The following is a 20971-nucleotide window of genomic DNA, read 5'->3' on the forward strand; positions in this document are numbered from 1 at the left end:
ACACGTTTTGTAGAGTTGCCGTGTCAGTGTTTGTCTATCCAGCTCCTCCTTGCCCATTCTCTTCACACCGCAGTCTCCCAGGAGATGTCAATAAACTCCAAACAGGAGCTACTGATCACATTTCACTGGCCTGACTGCAGGTAATCTTCTCCTTTCCCCCCAGTAAGAACCTGATTGCATAACCCCTTCCATTCGCCATGAGAGACCTGCTGACAACCAGAAACCAGAATTGCTGGAAAGAGATCATTGACAAGGAAACTCTCACTAGGATGACTTGGAAGCTTAACTACAACAAAGAACATCCTAATGAACCCAAAATGCAGCAGACCACCAGAAAAAAGAGAGCGTTTTTCATCCCCCAGCCTGTGACCACCTTACCGCCTCTTATCAAGACTCCTCAACCCCTAGTGAGCAGGGTGGACGAACCAGACCATGACCGGATGGACATCCTGAACCTGTCCGAGATGAAACCGGTCAATCTTCACTCCTCCAAAGTCTTATATGATGGCTTCACCAAGGAGGGCAAGGGAAGGTACTTGTATCTGAAGAACAGAAAGCAGTATGGCCCAGAGGAAAAGTATCCACATCCCCTCTTGTCATCTTGGGAATACGGCTGGAGGTTAGGTACGTTCTGGATATTTAATTTTTTTGTAGAAAAACAAGAACCAGTGACGAAAAAAAAAAAAAAATCATTGCAACTGTTAACCACTTAACCCCCGGATCATATTGCTGGTCAAAGACCAGAGCACTTTTTGCGATTCGGCACTGCGTCACTTTAACTGACAATTGCGCGGTCGTGCGACGTGGCTCCCAAACAAAATTGGCGTCCTTTTTTTCCCACAAATAGAGCTTTCTTTTGGTGGTATTTGATCACCTCTGCAGGTTTTTAGTTTTTGCGCTATAAACAAAAATAGAGCGACAATTTTGAAAAAAAAATAAATAATATTTTTTACTTTTTGCTATAATAAATATCCCCCAAAAATATATAAAAAAAAACGATTTTTTCCTCAGTTTAGGCCGATACGTATTCTTCTACCTATTTTTCGTAAAAAAAATAAATAAATAATAAAAAAAAAAAATCGCTTGGTTTGCGCAAAAGTTATAGCGTTTACAAAATAGGGGGTAGTTTTATTGCATTTTTTTTTTCACTAGTAAGGGCGGCGATCAGCGATTTTTTTTCGGTACTGCGACATTATGGCGGACACTTCTGACACATTTTTGGGACCATTGGCATTTTTATAGCGATCAGTGCTATAAAAATGCATTGGATTACTATAAAAATGCCACTGGCAGGGAAGGGGTTAACACTAGGGCGCGGGGAAGGGGTTAAGTATGTTCCCTGGGTGTGTTCTAACTGTAGGGGGGGGTGGACTCACTAGGGGAAATGACTGCTCTTCTGTTCATACATTGTATGAACAGACGGTCAAGCATTTCTCCCCGACAGGACCAGGAGCTGTGCGTTTACACACACAGCTCCCAATTCTCGCTCTGTAACGAGCAATCACGGGTGCCCGGCGGTGATCGCACACGTCGGGATCAAGGACGAGCGGGCGGCGCGCACGCGCCCCTAGTGGCCGCTTCGTGAGGTGACGTAGAGCTACGTGCTCTCGCGCAGGGGAGCCGACCTGCCACCGTTATACGGCGGCTGGTCGGCAAGTAGTTAATATGTAGAGCAATTCCAAATTAATAAAAAAAATTGTTGTCGATTCAGAACAAGTCTGTAAATTAGAGTCAGTGCTTCTGATCTGCATTCTGGTTCTGAATCTGTGCTTAGAAACTATAGAAGTCTTTGGACCAGCATGCCAGCCAGGCAATTTTCTAAATTGTTCAACATCAGAAGAGGTCAACAATGGCAGCCTCCATATTATCATAGTACAGATTTTCTGTAAACCCATTGAACTCCCATCACCGGCAGCCCAGTGTCTGATAAACAAACCAACACTAAATATCCTTACTCTTCAAAACTAATTCATATGCATTCCCTACTCCCTACTACTACTCTATTGGCCCCCATGATCTATTTTTCATGAAATGGTTTCTAAAGCCTCATACACACGATTGGATTTCCATCAGACAAAGCCGTGGAATTTTGTCCAAAGGGTGTTGGCCGTGAACTTGTTCTGCATACAAATGGCAAAACTTTTGTTGCTAAACAAACAGAAACTATGTGTTTTTTCTGCTCTTAACACCACCCTTTGGGCAACTTCTGCTAATGTGCTATGCTTAACATTGCTTCTGAGCATGCGTGTTTGTACCTTGCATTTTTTTCTTGCGTATACGCGGTTGGATAATCCGACATAACACATTTGTTGTCGGACAGTTTTAAAGCATGCTACAAAACATTTGTTGTCGGAAAATCCGACAACAATTGTCTGATGAAGCATACAAACGGTCAGATTTTCTGACAAAACCCTGCCATCACACATTTGTTGTCGGAAAATCCGATTGTGTGTACGAAGCTTTACTGTATTTTTCTGCCTCTGTGAGCTCCCAAACCTCCACTTTTCTTTCTTCTTTTCCATTTGTTTGGAATGAGAAGAGCATATTAGGTGTGGTCACATGCACTGCTTTATGCACATTACAGTTCATAGTCCCTAATCCAACACAGTGAGACCATGAAGAATGACCCTATCCAACCCTCTAACAGGAAGGCAGACCACAGAATAGTGTTTAAAGTGGTAGTAAAGGCACAGGGTTTTTTATCTTCTATGCATTAAGGTAAAAAACTATATGCAGCAGACCCCCCAGCCTCCCCTAATACTTACCTGAGCCCTCTTTCAATCTAACAATGTCCACAAGAGCCTTGGCTCTCTGGAGACTTGCACTCCTATTTGGACTTTGGCAGCAGCGGGAGCCAATCACAGCCAGTGAGCCAATCAGGAGACAGAGGGGGCAGCGCCGAGGCTCCATGTGGGAATGGACACACAGAGCCATGGCTTGCGTGTGCCTACTTGGGTGCCCCACAGCAAGCTGCTTGCTGTGGTGGCACAAGGCGGGAAGGAGGGGCCAGGAGTGCCAGTGAGGGACCTGAGAAGAGGAGGATTTGGGCTGCTCTGTGTAAAACCACTGCACAGAGCAGGTAAGTATGACATATTTGTTATTTTAATGTAAAAAACAAAGGTTTAGCAACGTTTTAATATTATAATATACTATTTTGGCTAGACCTTTCCAGGAGTTTTTTTTTTTAACATTGATATGCCAAAACAGATATAAAGGCACAACTGTGTACACTTGTTTAAGGCTGCATTCACACCTAGGCGTTTTTACACCTGTAGCGCTACGCCGCTGCCGCCAGAGGGCTGAAAACAGATGTCCCTCTATGGAGATGGTTCACATCTCCACGCCGAACGCCGGTCGCCTGCCGCGTGAAAAAAGGTCCCGGACCTTTTTTTCAGGCGTCTTCGAGCGTTCGGCTAGGAGATGGGAATCATCTCCATAGAGGGGGTGATCTTGGGGCACATCTAGGCGGACAATACCGGCATTTTGTCACCGCAAATCGCGGTACAAAACGCCGCTATTTTTACCGCGATTTGCGGCGACAAAACGCCGCGATTTCGTCCGCCTAGATGTGAATGCAGCCTTAGTGCATCCCAAATGCTTGCATTGAAATCAGGTCAATCTTCTTAAGTTGTAATACACCCTGGAATTTGGACTTGGGGGGGTAGCCTGTGATCCAACCCAGAGATGGACCCTCAGTGGATCGATTGGGGCAAATGCTGTCTTTTGCATTCAAGTACATGAATTTAAATGCAAAGCACAGTACAGACTTGCATTTAATATTTGTGCTTTTTACCCTCATCAAAGTGAGAAAACGCCTATTTATACAACCCCATATGCAGTTTGATATCAGCAGTCGAGGGTCTCCAAACTTTATAAACAAAAAGGCCAATTTACTGTACTTCCAACTTTAGTGGGTGGCAAGTGGGAGAAGAAAATGTCCCGACGTCAGTGGAATTGAACAATGCCCTATCATTGGTATTAGGGGGAGTAATAATGCCCCGTCGTTGGTATCAGTGGAAGATATTGGAGGTTATTTATGAAAGACAAATCCACTTTGCACAAGTGAAAACTACAAGTGGAAAGTGCAATCGCTGTAGATCCGAGGGGGACATGCAAGAAAAATAAAATCAGCATTTTAGCTTGCACGTGATTGGATGATAAAATCAGCAGAGCTTCCCCTAATTTCAGATCTACCCCTCAGATTTACAGTGACTGCACTTGTAGCACAAAGTGGATTCGCCTTTTGTAAATAACCCCCAAAGTGTCCCATCATTGGTGTCAGTGGGAGGAATAGTACCCCCATCAATGGTGTCCATGGGAAGAAACGTTCCCCATCTGTGGTAGGAACTATACCCTACTGTTGCTGACAGTGGGTGTGAATAATGCCCCAAGAGCCATATAAAAGCAAGCAAAGGGCCACAGTATGGAGACCCCTGGTCTAGGTAATTGTTACCATATGAGGCTATGCAGCTTCTACTGGATCTTGGATCACAAAACTTTGACCATCTCTGGTCCAGCCAGCAGCATGTTTCGTATTGGAATTATTGAGTTAAACATTTACCGTACATTGCTTTCCAGTAAAACTGCATTCTACATTCCCATTCCAGGTGATGTAGTAAAAGAATTCAAGACTCCGATCCATGGAAGATCCCGCATAGTGAAAGACACGTTTTATAGCAAGAATGGTGTAATTTCTATACCAAAAGACACCGACAAGATGCTGTGACCGTCGCCATCACTCCAATGATTTTCTGATTTACATTTTTAAATACATTTTTGCTTGACCATTCTTAATATAAGAAAATGTGTCCAATCACATCAGGCTGTTCTGTATTAAATGTTTCTTTATAGACTGGTAGTTTATGTACCATTTAGAAGTATAGAGATTTGTGCACATTATGGGATCAAAAGTGGCTGCTCTGTTTACTGGCTATTGTATGGTGACAACACAATGTACATTGCACCTTTCTAAACCGGTTCTACAAGACCAAGCAGAGCACAGCAAAGGTTGCAATTTAACAACATGGTAGTTACTTGTTTGAATACATGTGTGACAGTCAGTGCAAAAAAAAAAAAAAATCCACTTTTTTCAAATATTGATGTGAGGCATATATGGGGGTAAGGTGTCCCCCTAATTTTCTGTGTCAGTACTAAGTTTAAAGTTTTCACACAGAAGTTGAATTGTAAAACAGCATTTAACATGCATTAGCACACATATAGTGTTGAACAAACACACCAATTCCTTAATGCGCGTTGTCCTATACACGTGACAAGCGTTAAGAAACGCTCCCCAAATACCCTATGAGCATTTGACGCGTGTTAAAACCGAACCCCAGATGCCGTTTGTCGTTGTAAACAAGGCCTAACATGCCACAAAACGCATGCTGGCAGAATTATGGTGCTTTAAATCAGTAGTGTATTTAGGTTTTGTGCTGCCCTAGGCCTGACTAAACTCATGCACCCCCTAATTTAAATATGACCCACCCCTTCCTGTCAAGGCCACATCACTTTAAGACTCGCCCTGATTTTTCAAATTGGGCCTGGGAGGGGGGGCAATGGATTCCCTTAATTTGCATAGATTTCCTCTCACTTCCTGTTTGCCTATGGGGCAGGAAGTGAAGGAAAATCTCTGCAATGGGACGGGGTTGGTAAAAAATAAACTGACAGGGGCTATAACCCTCCCTTACTCCATCCAAAACAAAAAAAAATGCTGCCTATAGTTCTTCTTTGAGCACAAATTTCAGATAATTTTATGGAGAGGACTAAGAAGATATAACCATGCCAATGGTGCAGCAGAAAACATAGCACAGTGAGGAAGGGTTGTGGTCCAGGATGATAGGACAGTCAAAATTAGAAGTAGCGCCCCCCCCCCCCCCATCACAATTGCTGAATGCCGGCCTCCTGCATACCGGAAGCAGTGTGGCCACTTTATGGGGGCACTAGACTTCTTTGCCTCTCAGCCCAGTCCACCGCATAAGACTGGCGCTATACTAACAGTGTAGCACAAGCCGGCGGGGACTCTTTCTGTGCTGCCCCCCTGCAAAGTGCTGCCCTAGGCCAGGATACAGCATTGTTTACAATAGACTTGGATGAAAGGAGTCTAGATGCTTCAACTCCTTCCAAACTTGATGTGTAGCTTCATTTTTGAAGTGCCGTGACGCAACACAAATGCTTCATGTTTTGATGTGAACCACTCTGTCCACTGTCCACATTAATTGCAGACTGCTTTATTAAGGGTTTGAGAAGCGTTAACAACCCAACTCAAACACCTTCTTTTATTTCCAGTGTGAACAAGCTATAAACTCTATAGGCTCACTTACAGTACACTGCTGGTACATTCAATAGAAGTGAACGCTTGTTGAACTATGCAGGTAGCGCTATTTTTACCTCAATGCAGCACAAAGCTATGCCAGCGGTGCACTGTGTACATCAGCCCTATTTTATCGATTTTGAGTGGCATTGATAGGCAGCTGGGAATCAGTAAACAAGAAAACCACTGCCTTTTTCCAATGCTTGTGTGAAAGAGCCCTCAGAACTTTTCCTTGAAAATGTTCCTAGTTCCCTGCAAAAGAAGCTATGCAATGGTCACCTGAAGACTCTTCACATGCCCGCTTCCGCAGGTTGTGGCTCTACCAGGCCATATATCACTACAGGATTCAATAGTCATGTAGAGGCTGGTGGACTAAACCACAGTGAACAGAAAGGGACATAGGCAGTAGACAATACCATTAGCATTCTTTGGGCAGCCACAGCTTAATCAACAAGCAGACAGGAAGTGAGAGCAAAGAGAAGAACCTCATCTGTCAACTGCTGTTCCTTCACTGTCCAACCAGCAGGCTGGGATGGGGAGATGACACCAATGTAACAATAAAAAAGCTGTTATCCTTCATGTTATCTCGCAGGGCTGTTCAAACCTTAAGAATGAATGTACAGATCTTAAAATCCATTGGCAGATAAATCAACTGTATGGTTACATGGACCATTCCCTTGTATCCCAAATCCCCAAATATACCAAATTACCCCCTGGTTTATTCATAAGAACACATTTTAACAACATTTACCATCAGAACTCAATCACACAGCTGGAAAATGACCATTAGATACTAAACAATTTATTCCAGTTTATTGGTTTCTCGGGTTCGGGGTTTACAATGTAGTGGGCTTTCACAGTGAGGCACAAAGCACAGTAAAAAGCTTCAAATATCTTGGTTTGCTAGCTAGTGTATCCAAAAATAGTGTTTTAAAATGTATTGAATATTCTAGAAAAAGATGGTTACAAGGAAACAGATTGTTCTATGTTAAAATAACTTTTTATAGCAGACAATTTTTTTTTTTAAACTTTTTGATCATTTCACCCCGAAAATATAAAATTTCTATGGTAACCTTCCTCAGAAAAGAAAAAATCAGTGTTTACGATTGCATTAAGATAAAAGTGCCACAAAAGGAATGTATCCATTACACAAAATGTACTTTTGCGCTTCGATCCACACCAAGCGCATTTAGTTTTAGTATTCCTAAAATAGAATATAATATCACTACCAAAGTTGTTTGAAGACTTGGTAATCCAATGTCTTACTGCAACCAATGCAGCTTAATTTATGCTAATTATACACATAAATAACATCTACAAGTCTAGGGTGAATGGTCATATATTGTGATACCAACAAGGAATAAATTAAATGGGACAGTCCAAACAAACGTGTTTTTCAGATTTTAGTAGATGTGGAAGAGTTAAATGAAATGCTATCCCATCCCATCAATATATTAAAGCAGAAAACCAGGAAGTGAGCAAGAGGAAGTGACAAACACAACCACTCATTTGATAGTGTTTAGTGTAATGTGTGTTACAGAGAGGTCCCAAGTTTTCTATCTAAACAAAAAAAGTGTGCACTTTCTGGTTGGGCTGTACATTACATTTTCTGATGCATTTCCACACTGTGCTGGGTATGACATACTTCAAATGAAAAAATTTGATCAAGTCCCTCTTGAAACGTCGGGAGGCGGCGCTCTGACGTCACCGCGTTCCACGTGTGAGGACCCGTAGGATACGGGCACACGCTCCAACAGGCCGGCCGGCTGTTTTTATCCAATGCCTGTACAATTCTACTATCTTGTAAGTGTACATCTATTTTTTACCTAATAAATCCTGTAACGGTTTTACACTATGGGCTGTTCCTGATTTTTTTCTATGTCCCGGATTGATCTATCCGGTGATCCTATGGGGGATTGAGTCTATATCCATTATACACTGACTGGATGGTGGATTGCCTACATCTCTATTGCAACAGTGGTTGTCTATGCAGATATGCTGGTTTTGATCTCAGAGATCAGAGACTCTGGTAAGGGTCTGTGTTACTCGTTGGTGGAGGTCTCCTGTCTGTCAATCACACATTGATGATATTATTCCACACTTGGGATTCAGTGTCTCCTGCTGTGTTTCTATGAACTTCATACCTGCATTATTTGTCCTCATCTCTCTTTGCATTCGTTCGACTGTTTCGAGCACCATTGTATTTTTCTCACAAATTTTCATTGTTTGTATGATACTTATCAGTGTACTACATAGCGTGACTCCTTCACTTTTTTCATATGACATACTTCAGGCTGCCCCATTCTGTACTTTGTGCAGTACGTTACATACCCCACACTGGTCCACTGTAAATGATGGGGTGTACATTACATACTCCTTATCACTAATCATCACAGTATTGGAAATACAGATGTTATTCATGCCCATTAGGACTTAAAAATTCCAACATATTTGATGACACCCATACTTTTGCTAGTAGGTTCCTATATTTCTTGGAACTTTGGTGCCAACATACTGTATATGTACTTTAGCTCCCTCTACACACCAGCCATGGCCAAAAAAAGAAGCCCAATGCTGGATTTTTAGTTTATTTCAACCATAGAAAAATTAGCAGGAGGACCAGAACCATCCACAACTTCAAGATGGCAGGAAGAAAGCCTAGAATAGAGGTAGGGAACCTCCAGTGGTGGTGAAACCACAAATTCCATGAGACACTGCATCATACCATTGGGTAGGATTCCCAGAGGCACGATGAGATTTGTAGTCTCAGCACAGCTTGAGTGCCGAGGTTGCCTACCCTTGGCTTAGACAATGGCAGGAAGATCGTGCCAGTTGAATCCTCAAGACATTTAAGATGCTTGAAGATGACTTCTTACCAAACTTATCTATAACTCGAAAAAACACTTTTGGGTGGACGGACTCTTTAATTCAGTAGCAAAGTATACACTTTTTTTTAAACCTGTAAACCAGTAAAGGACGGTGTTGGATGACAGGCGTTTACACAAAATACTTGAAATAATCCATTTAAATGTCCTAGTTCTATGCTGCCAACACTGATAATTTAGTATTACTCAAGATAGGTCAGGGTAGATCAAGATAGAGCATGGTTATTATTGACCTTATAGGCAGTGTTCCAGCTATCAGTCTGCACAGTATTATCTGAAAGTTTATTTTATGTTCTGACATTTATAACAATTTTATTTTTAATACAAAATAAACCATATACAAGATAAGCCAGGAAAACAGATACAGAGTGTTTAGGTCAACATCACCTTCTGAGAATGCTAGGTGCCTGGTATCCTATGCTGACCCGGTATTGGTTTCAGCATTTTCTGAGGCACTGAGGAAGATTATACAGTTAAGCCACTCAGACTTTCCAATCTGCATATTCGTTATGGGTGGGTCACATCATGGAAAGAGAGGCTGTCAACTGGTACTTCTCATTGTACACGTTTCCTTTAATACAGTACTTTGCCACTCAAACACAGTTTTAGATACTGTAGTTACTGTTCCCATTTAAAACGTTCTGCTCAATTGCTTCATATGACTAATTTGCAGACATGATGGAATAATGAGAATGGAAACTTATCAATGGAGGCCAGAAAATGTGATGGGCCCATTGTTGGAAAATCAGCATCTCTGTAGAAACGGTTGTTACTGGCAACATGATACTTTGACACCTCACAGGCCCAAAATGTATTCTTGCTGAGACCATATGCCTTTTGCTCGTAAAGTATCTGAAAGGAGAAGATCTGGTACCTATAGCAACGCCATTCTTAAAATATAGTACAAGTTTATAGATGAACAGGAAAACAGGATTGCTATGTGCACTCCCTTCTATTCAAATACTTATTCAGCATTGGATGTTCTTGCTCTAAAGGTAACTGTAAAATAAACAAAGTAGAACATAAAGTACACTTGTCTTGATAGAAGTATAGGGTTGCCATTGCAATCCTTCTGAAATTATTGGTCACCTGCCTCTGTTCAACCATACCCAAAATAGCCAAGCTGTAAATAAGTGCCAGAATGTCTGATCTCGAAACTTCTTTCAGATCAGTGACTCAGAAAGCAGTGAAGCCAAGGCATCAGGCTGACAACCAGGGAGCCAGCATTCCCATAAGAAGAGCTCAACAATGGCAGCTTCCCTAATTCTCTAGTGGTAGGTGTACTTCCTCAAGAGGTTCATCACTTTAGGACACTCGAATAAACAGAGGCCTTACGGAGAGGAGTAGGGTTGTATAGGTATGCCCAAGGGGGACCTGTCCAAAAGATTTGCCAGTGTCCAATCACCTGAATGTAGCAGCCTATAACCCAGGGTCTATGCATATCCAGCCTGTGCCCTATACTGTACAATTAAAATAAAGAGATTTGGATGAACATATAAAACTACTGAAAAGCAATGTAGTGTTACAGAGATTTAAGCTTCTTAATTAAAGTGCCAATGCCATCTATGGGGTACCATTCTATGGTATGGACATCTGGACGAAAGGTATTTTTTTTTTATCATGTGTAGCTCTACTAAACTCCTAAGAAATGTTTACCATATTACTGGTATCAAAGACATTGTTGCAGCTTTCAAAATGGCCGCAACAGCTGCTTCCTGTGCACTTCATGCTAATTTACAAACATCACTGCAATTAAAAGTACCAGATTTACACCCCGTTTGTACATTGCACTGGTCTGTAGATTGAGGACTACAAATTTGTATAATCAGTAGTTCCATTACATAACCAATCACGGGCGGAAATTCCAGTTAAATATCATACGGATTATTTCACTTTAATTTGGTCCCCTTCCAATATTCATATTTACCACAAAACCAGTTAGTTATTCTACTTGGCAGACAAAAGGGTTAAAAGACGTGGAGAAGTATAAATAAGCCCTTCCAAAAGTAGAGATTTGCTATTTAAATTATCACATGGACACCTAAAACAAACATACAAATTTTCATCTCCCTAGTATAAAAAAAAAAAAAGTCATAAAATTACAATGCAAGTTTCTTTTTTTTTTCTTCCCCCCCACCCCATTTTCCAGAAATCTGTAGATGTCAGATCTGTGTAATCAGATATTACAGGTCTTTGATACTGTTCTCCTTGGAATCAAGTTTTGGGAGATTAAGGAACAGTGACGTTGAAGGGACTTCCTGGGATGTGCTCCTCGCCCCATTTGACCACCAAGGTGTAGTCTCCCTTCTCCTTCACGTGATAGGTGACATTATACTGCTTGTTGCCCAGATGTTTTACGGATACTTCTTCACAAGGGATTGTGGGCCCGTGTACACCGACTAATAATATATTGGAACCTGGAACGATATTGAAAGGAAAAGTAAATCAAATAAGTAAATATTAGGATTGGTAAGCTGCAAAATACTACATTTTTGGTTTTAATACTGCTTTTTAACTGTAAAGAGTTTGCACATTGACCCTCTGTGTATGTTGGTTCCCTCTGGGTCTCTAAAAAGGGTCTGCAGGATATATATAAAAGTACAATAGATAAAAACAATAATTTTCCAGCTCTACAAGACTCTGGTCCGGCCGCACCTAGTATGCGGTCCAGGTCTGGGCACCAGTCCTCAGATATGATGTACTGGAAATGGGGTACAAAGAAGGGCAACAAAGCTAATACAGCGCCTGGAGGATATTGGTTATGAGGAAAGGTTGCGATCACTGAACTTATTCTGTCTGGAGAAGAGATGCTTGTGAGGGGATATGATTTTAATTTACAAATACCGTACTGGTGACCCCACAATAGGGAAAAATAGGTTTAACCTTAAACTACGTAGAGGGTTCTTTACTGTAAAAGCGACAAGGATGTGGAATTCCCTTCCACAGGCAGTGGTCTCAGCAGGTGGCATAGAAAAACTATTAGATAAGCACCTGAACGACCACAGCATACAAGGATATACAATGTAATACTAACATATAATCACAGACATAGGTTGGACTTCATGGACTTGCGTCTTTTGGACTTGCGTACCTACTATGCAAGTATGTAAAATATATTAAATAAACAAAATCTGTTTTTTTTTTTAGAGTAATGCTTCAACTGCAGATTTCTAGGCACTCAAGACGGCTAAACCCTAAACTCACACTTTATACCCTTCATGACCAGGCCAGCACTGAATTACTTTACTATTGCAGGGTCATGCAACACTTTACAGAATTACATTTATATAATTTTTTAGCACAAATAGAGCTTTCTTTTAGTGGTATTTTTAATTATATAAAACTAAAAATATATTTTTGGGAAAAAAATATTTTAGCTTCCGGCTAAATAAAATATATCCAATAAAAGATTTAAAGAAATTAAATTTCTTCATGAATTTAGGCCAAAATGTATTATGCTACATGACTTTGGTATAATAAAATCCCAATAAGTGTATATTATTTGGTTTGCGTGAAACTTTAGTATATACACTGGTGTTTATTTTATGTATTTTTTTTATACTAGCAATGGCGCTAATCAGAGACTTGTAGGGAACTGGGATAGTGTGGTGGACAATCTGACACTGATGCTGTCTAGGGGGTACACTGACATCAATAGTGACACTTATACAGTAATCAGTGCCAATACTATGCACTGTCCCTGTATTAATGATACAGGCTGGGAAGGGGTCAACATCTAGGGGCGATCAAGGGGTGCCTATTGTGTAATGTGCGTGTTATGTGCTGCTTTTAAGTGATCTTGTTGTCCTTTTCCCTTGCAGGGAATAAAAAAACAAGAACCGTCAGTGTACAGAGCTCTGTGTTTACCAATGCAGAAACAGTCGATCAGTGGATCCCAGTGATCAATCATTGTCTGGGACCTGTTGATCAGCTTGTGCTGGAATAAATCACAGCACAGCCAGGATGGCACACACGCCCTACCTGGAAGCGCTGATCACATACCAGATACGTGATCCAGCAGACAGCGGCCGCCCTGCTGCAGTAAAATGTATGTGGGATGGTCGCGAATAATACATCTGTTTGAATTCTTACCTGCTTTACTGCAGTCCACGGTGAAGCTGCTTTTCTGTCCTAGATAAGCCTTTGCCAGACCAGCTCCTTTTGATGTGACTTTGCTGGCGTCAGATGTAAATCTAGGCAGTGCGCTATAGACGGTCTCTGTGGAGGCGCGTGTCACAGACTGGACAATTATGGAGGAAGTCTCACTGATGCTGCCCGCACTAACAAGCCTCTGACCTGTAAGATAACATATAGGAGATAAATGTATATAGTGCAGAAAAGAAGATGAAGTATACAGGACATCAGACACCTGATTAGTGTACATTCTAAGTTAGCTCCACGCCACATTTGTATGGCCAAGTTAGTGCTTTTAGTGCTTTTGCATTACAACATAAAAGTCGCAATGAGCTTTACTTATGAAAGTCTGAAGGAAGAACTGTCTGTGCTGCCCTTTTCTTAGATTCTAGAAATATGACAAGATCTGATTGGCTGATATTGTCACCAAAGCCATTTTTCCTTCATCAACTTTCATCCATGTGAATTGGAGGTTAGGTCTTTTTTTTGTTCTGGAAAGTCATTTTTGTCCTTATGTAGTCACTGTTAATACATTACGGACGTCACAACGCATTATTACCTTTGTTATACCAACTCAGAACACAAACTTTTGTAGCATTACCTTCCTGGATTGAAATGTAGTGCATCCGCCTCCCTTCCAGCATGAAGGGGGTTAAATGACCTGAACAACAGATGTTTGTAAAACAGCAATTGTCACAAATATTCGGAGTATGGAACATAAAACCTGTCAGTTAAACATAACCTTTAGAGCCCATTCACACAGGTCCGACTTCAAGTTGCCCCTAGTCGCACTGCATGAAGAAATCAATGCAAGTGAATAGGGCTGTCTTATTGTATACTACTGCAGTCGCTCCGACTTGAAAAAAAGGTTCCTGTACTACTTCAATCCGACTTCTAGGCGACTTGTACCCATTGATTTTAATGGAAGTCGCCTCCAAGTCAGATCCCCCTTCATAGTGAGGCAACTTTACAGGAAGTTGCCCCAGTGTGAACCGGCTCTAAAGGCAAACCCCTCCCTCCCACAGAGCTGGTATTTGGTATGAACCATGAGGGGGAACTCCACGCCAAAAAGAACACACTAGACAGGTTTTTAAAGTAATTTATTAGTCAGCTCCGGGGGTCTTCTTCAGACTTCTCTGCTCTCTGGTTCTTTCTGCCGGGCACCGATATCATCTTCCAGCTCTTTTACTAGCGGTGGCCAGTCTCCCTTCTTCCGACCTCGGGGGTCTTTTTTCGACTTCTCCGCTCTCTTCTCCCTGCCTTCTGCCGGACACCGCTATCTATTCCTCAAGCTCTTTTACTAGCGGTGGGCCAGTCTTCTGCGTCTTCTTCCCTCTTCTTCGACGTGGACTTGACGCTTCCTCCCGCTGTAATGCCGGGTGCGCAACACGCAACGATTTATATAGGCATGGGGCGTGGTCACCGGGTGATATCACCTGGTGACCCCACCCCTTATGTCGTCACCACCCAGAGCATGATGGGACTGTGACATCATAAGAGGCCTATATAAATCGTTGCGCACCCGGCATTACAGCGGGAGGAAGCATTGAGTCAACATCGAAGAAGAAGGAAGACGACGCAGAAGATGGCCCCCGCTAGTAAAAGAGCTGGAAGAAGATAGCGGTGCCCGGCAGAAGGCAGAAAGAACTGGAGAGTGGGAGAAGAGAGCGGAGAAGTCGGAAGAAGAACCCTGAAGTCGGAAGAAGACCGGGCCACCGCTAGTAAAAGAGCTGGAAGAATATAGGGGTGCCTGACAGAAGGCAGGAAGAACCAGAGAGCGGGAGAAGAGAGCGTAGAAGTCTGAAGACCCCCGAAGTCGGAAGAAGACCCCTGGAGCCGAGTAATTAATTACTTTAAAAACCTGTCTAGTGTGTTTTTTTCTTGACACTCCCCCCTCCCCCCAAGGTGAATGGGTAGAGGCATACTCATTCACATTGGGGGGGGGCACCTTTTTAAAGGGGGCTCCCGGATTCCGATAAGCCCCCGGCTCGCAGACCCCGACAACCAATTGCCATGGTTGTCGGGAAGAGGCCCTTGTCCCCATCAACATGGGGACAAGGTGCTTTGGGATTTTGAGGGCATGCGGCCTGGTACGGTTCGCACGTCCCCACCCCCTTTCCTGCCGGGATGCATGCTCGGATAAGGGCCTGGTATGGATTTTGGGGGGACCTCCCACACCGTTTTTCCGGCGTAGGGGGTTCCCCTTGGAATCCATACCAGACCTTAGGGCCTGGTATGCTCTTGGAGGGGGAACCCACGTCGTTTTTTTATTTTAAATTTGGCATGAAGTTCCCCCTCTTGGAGGCGACTTCAAGTCGCCCTGTGATTCATACTCAAGTCGTGTCCAAGTTGCCTCCCAAAGTCGCACTGGAAGTCGCGTTGCCCCTGTGTGAATGGGCTCTTACTGAATAGTTAGAGTTAGTTCAGGTTTACCAAAAAGCTGCTTATGCAGACAATGGGAGCCTTAAGATATAAACAAACGATGTAGCTTTGACCAAAGTTAAATAATGCCCCTGCAATAGGTGTAGGCCATTCCTGAAGCCTGGCTAAAAAAACTCCCAGAGATGGCATCATCCCAGTCTGTCTTGTTGCCAAGACATTCTCAGCTGAGTCAATTGCATACACTCTGACTCCTCCGCTGTACTAGCTCAGCAATGCTATGAGAGAGGAAAGAGACTACACATGTGCAGGGGATTGAGAGCCCTCTCCTGTGATGGTGGGGTGAGCAGAAATGGTTCGAAGTGTCCTAGCAATAAGGCCAGACTGGATGATGCCACCTCTGGGAGTTTTTCTGTCAGGCTTCAGGAAGTACATAAATAGACCTACACAAATAAAATATCAAAAGCATAATTTAACTTCATTAAAGCTTCACAGTTTGTTTTTCTCTACAGATGCCTCTTACCTGCATAGGCATGTTTTAAGATACAGGTGAACTAACCCTTTAAAGAAGCATTTCAGAACACAGCTAAATACGGGGATCCATATCCATAATCTGCGCAACCTTTCACCAAATGTAAAATGCTGTTTAGCTAGATTTGCAATCTCAACACTAGCTGAACCAGCACCCCTGCCAAATTGCACAGTCAGATCAGTGACCTCACGTTTATCCACTGCAGTTATAAAATACAGATTGACACCACCACCCACCCCTCTATCATACACACCAGCTCACGAAAGGAGCAATATCACACAACTCCGTTCTTCAGTCTTTCCTCTCCTCCTGTCAACTAACTTCCAGTGTTAGACTGACAGCACTGTGCAATGCACTACAAGGCTGACTGGCTCACAGTGCTGTCCCTTCCCTCCCTTTATTCCAGAGTTCAATGCATCATGTAAAAGACAGTTTTATAATAGAATTCCTCTGTTGGTAACATTCATGACCCAATTGTACTATGTGTCCCAGTATATATATATATATATATATATATATATATATATATATATATATATATATATATATATATATATATATATATATATATACATATACATATACATATACATACATACATACATACAGTATATATTTAAAAGAAAAAGGAGTACAGGATCTCCAAATCTTGTACTTAAGTCTTATTAATTAGCGCAAATTTTTGTATGAAGATGTACATTTGCAGTAAAAAGACTATTACAAGATTTGCAGATCCTGTACTCATTTTTCCTGGATGTTTGTTTTGGTGGCACAATGGGAGGCCACCATTGACGTGATCTCCAGCAACAAATTTTGTAACACAGCAGAAGTGACTGACTAATATATATATATATATATATATATATATATATATATTATATATACACACACACAGAGCTTTTTTTCTCAGAAAATAGGTGCAGGAACTCAACCACGACCCCATTCAGATTTCACAAACAGTAGAAGGGTCTTAAAGGTGCATTAAATACAGAATGTAGAGTTAAGGGGGTTACACACAGAGTGCAGAGCTGTGACTTGTACACACAGAAACCAGACTTCTGTGTTTACAAGTGATTGTGGTGAGCGGACACCAAAGGCTCTGAGCCAGAGGTGGTGGAACTGAGTTCCCCCAAGTTCCCCCTGAAAAAAAGCCCTGTGTGTGTGATATATATATATATATATATATATATATATATATATATATATATATATATAATATATATACATACATACATACATACACACACACACACACACACACACACACACATACACTTTTTTATGAAGTAGCACCAATGTTTGCTCACCTGTTACTTTTGCTTTGTATGGACTGCCCATTATGTGGTTTGGACCTCCATATTTGATTCCAATCATGTAGTTTCCTGGAGCCATTGGAGTATAGAGGACTTTGTAGCCTTCTGGACACTCCTTGCATTCCATGGTCACTTTTGATGGTCCTTCGATGGTGACAGAGAGAGCCCCAGGCCCTGCCTTACTTGTATTGATGATGAATTCTGACTGTTTACCTGTCAAGGAAAAGTGAAAGGGTTACATAAAAATGAATACAAACTTTGTCATTATTTTAACTGTCAAATGCGGAAAAGGATACCAAGCCCTGATTTATGTGAAAGACACTGCTGGGCTTTAGTTGGTTCTGTTTCACAGCAAACAGATTTAAAATTCAAATTCAACTTCCTTTTCCATAGAATGACTGAATTTTTATTTGTTGCTCTTAAACAATCCTGACCAATATTGACAGACAGCGGCCGGTCTTATCAAACAGGTGCTAAAAAATCCATATTAGCCTGGCAAATACAAGAAGATTTGACGGCATTTTGGCAAAAACAGGAAACATAAGCAAGTTGTAGGGCTTTTGAGATGTTGAATCGTAACAAATATCGTATATCACGATATGCTGTGGAAGTCTGCCAAAAGTTGACACTCACCCATCACACCCACACAGGGCCGATCCGCCCTATAGGCTCACTATGCAAGCCGCTTAGGGCCCCGCAAAGCTGCAGAGGGCCCCCCAAATTACTAGAGGCCCCTGACAGGTGAGAAGTCATTTTCGGCCCCTCACGCCGCTTCTCAACTCGCTGGCTGCATGGAAGAAGAGGTAAGAAGTCAGCACCCCCCGCTTCTCACTTTAATGTAATTTCCGACAGCAGAACACTGCCTCCCCCCACTTCTCAACTTTAATCTTTAATTTTCGGCAGAGGTTGGGGGACATCCCTTTCCAAAACCGTGCACAATAATGAGTCGGAACCTCCCCCATCCCTCCCACAACAGCCTCCAATGTTATGGAGGGCTTGCCACAAGATTTTGAAGTGTACCTGTAGGAATGTGTGTACATCTCGCCAAAAGAGCATCCATAAAGTCAGGTACTGATGATGAGCAAGACCTGACCCGTAATAGGTGTTTTCATACATCCCAAAAGTGCTCAGTAGGGCATTCAAGTTCCTTCACACCAAACTTGTCAAACCATGTCTTTAAGAACCCAGCTTTGTGCTCTGTTGCCATGAGGTTGGAGGTGTGCAATTGTCCAATATGTCTTTGTATGCTGTAGTATTACAGTACAGCACCTTTCACTGGAAAAGCCTGAACTTCATTATTTGAAAGGTGTCTACATACTTTTGGCCATATAATAGGTGTGGTGGTCAGGTATTCACAAAAGATTTTTTGAAAAAACTGGGGAGTCCAAGACCATACCTGGTTTGATCGATCAACCAACTTGGGTACAACCAGCCTGCCAGATTCTCTTACGATTATTGCTAGACACTGCTATAGCTGCTAGCGATAATCACTGTCTTCTCCCAGCTTTCCCGCCCACCCATTTGGTGGGAGAAGGCAATTGCTGATTTCCCCCATCAGCACTGTCTGTGTTGATGGGGAGAATCGTGCAAATTCTCACGGGTTGCAGGAAAGAAATTCTCACGAGTATGCCCGGAGTAATTTAATTTCCCAAAAGTAATGAACTGTTGAGTTAAGCTGAGCGAGAATGTCTTATAGCACGTAATCAAAAACCTATTGCATCTTTGGTTAAAACCAACACACATCTGTGCTTACATGCTTCAATCTGTACAAGCCCTTACTCAAAGCAGTGTAGCTTAAGCCAGTGCAAAACGCTTACGCCACATTTACACTTCTGCGACTTGTCATGCGACTCTGGGCATTAAAGTCACATGCCAAGTCGTAACCCATGTTTTCCCAATGATAACCATTCATATATGTGCGACTTAAAGTTGTAGCAACTTTAAAGTAGTTCATGCACTACTTTGGTCTGCATTTCAACTGAGGGCCATAGACTTCAATGTTAACCCTCAAAAGTTGCATGGAAGTCATAGCTGGATGTTTTACAACAGTGGATCCAAATTTGCAGAGGGATAACAAGTCACATCCAAGTTGCACACTATACAAAGTGTTATGGAGCCCTAGGCACAGAAATGTGTCACTAATTTAACCAAACATGCAATTAAGGAAGGCCATCTCATTTAGGAGGGTGTGATGGTACCCTTTGTGCCTTCTAGGCATGACTATGGCGTTAAAGGGGTTGCAAACCTTCCTGTTTTTTCACCTTAATGCATTCTATGCATTAAGGTGAAAAAATACCTTGCAGGCACCGGCCCCCCGAGCCCCCGATTTACTTACCCGAGACCCGAATCTCCTTGGGTGCGATCCCACGTTTCTTTCACCGAGCTCTAGTCGGCTCTTCATTGGATGATTGATAGCAGTGCAGCCATTGTCTCCCGCTGGCGTCAATCAAATCAATGACGCATCGCGCCGTGGGGGCGGGGCCAAGTGATACACTCGGCGGCTAAGGCCGCCAACTGTGTCACGCGGGAGCGCGCCTGCAAGCTAACCCCCTTGGGAGAGCGCTTTCCAGAGGGGGGGTTAGCTCTTGCAGGAGGAGCCGAGACAGCCACCGAGGGACCCCAGAAGACGAGGATCGGGGCCACTCTGAAAAACAAACTGCACAGTAGAGGTAAGTATGACATGCTTGTTTAAAAAAATAACCCATACAACCCCTTTAAGAAGGTTGGGTTGCCACAAACTTGCTGCATTGGTCATAAAACACTCTTGTATGTCCCGCTAATTTGATTTTCCTTTGTAACTGGGGCCTAGGGTTGCCACATCATCCCTTTAGACCAGGGCACACATTAATGACACAGGTTCTGTGGCCGATTAAGGTAATTAAAGTGGGAGTTCACCCGAAAAAATTTTTTTAACAGTAGATTGGGCCCAATTACGGGAAGCAGAATCGGGTGTTTTGATTAAAATCAATGCAGTACTTACCTTTTTTGAGATAGATGTTCTCCCGCCGCTTCCGGGTATGGTCTTCGGGACTGGGCGTTCCTACTTGATTGACAGCCTTCCGTCGGTCGCATACAGCGCGTCACGAGTTGCTGAACGTCGGTGCGGCGCTATACGGCGCCTGCGCACCGACGTTCGGCTACTTTTGGAAACTTGTGACACGCTGTATGCAACGGTCGGAAGGCTGTCAATGAAATAGGAACGCCCAGTCCCGCAGCCCATACCCGGAAGCGGCGGGAGAACATCTCTCAAAAAAGGTAAGTACTGCTTTGATTTTAATTAAAACACCCGATTCTGCTTCCCGTAATTAGGCCCAATCTACTGTTAAAAATATATTTTTTGGGTGAACCTCCACTTTAAACTCACTCGGTGCCTTATCTGCATTAAATCAGCCTTTAGAACCTGTGTAATTCATATGTG

The 20971-nt window shown here is 42.6% G+C and overlaps 2 protein-coding genes across 4 annotated transcripts in view; one reads left to right on the forward strand and one right to left on the reverse strand.

Annotated features, from left to right (window-relative positions):
* Positions 1–54: 54 nt before the first annotated feature.
* LOC120945225 (protein ATP6V1FNB-like) lies at positions 55–4855 on the forward strand. The gene is made up of 2 exons (XM_040359218.1): positions 55–624; positions 4608–4855. The coding sequence occupies exons 1-2, from the start codon at positions 198–200 to the stop codon at positions 4724–4726; spliced, it is 546 nt and encodes a 181-aa protein (XP_040215152.1). The 5' UTR covers positions 55–197; the 3' UTR covers positions 4727–4855.
* A 2241-nt stretch (positions 4856–7096) lies between these two features.
* The window catches only part of FLNB (filamin B), a 295799-nt gene continuing 281924 nt past the window's right edge, over positions 7097–20971 (reverse strand). For all 3 annotated transcript variants that reach the window (XM_040359221.1, XM_040359220.1, XM_040359219.1), the window contains 3 exons: positions 17548–17766; positions 13288–13491; positions 7097–11612 (listed from right to left, as the gene is read on the reverse strand). In XM_040359221.1, the coding sequence (XP_040215155.1) occupies positions 11425–11612; positions 13288–13491; positions 17548–17766 (611 nt within the window). In that variant the 3' untranslated portion in view covers positions 7097–11424. The remainder of the gene's footprint in view (positions 11613–13287; positions 13492–17547; positions 17767–20971) is intronic.

This window comes from Rana temporaria, chromosome 7 (genome assembly GCF_905171775.1).
Source record: "Rana temporaria chromosome 7, aRanTem1.1, whole genome shotgun sequence".
NCBI lineage: Eukaryota > Metazoa > Chordata > Amphibia > Anura > Ranidae > Rana > Rana temporaria.

Excerpts from the sequence above, each read along its gene's own strand:
- LOC120945225 (XM_040359218.1), top strand. The coding sequence starts at position 198 with ATGAGAGACCTGCTGACAACCAGAAACCAGAATTGCTGGAAAGAGATC. Across the intron at positions 625-4,607 it reads GGAATACGGCTGGAGGTTAG|GTGATGTAGTAAAAGAATTC; the intron begins GTACGTTCTGGA and ends TTCCCATTCCAG.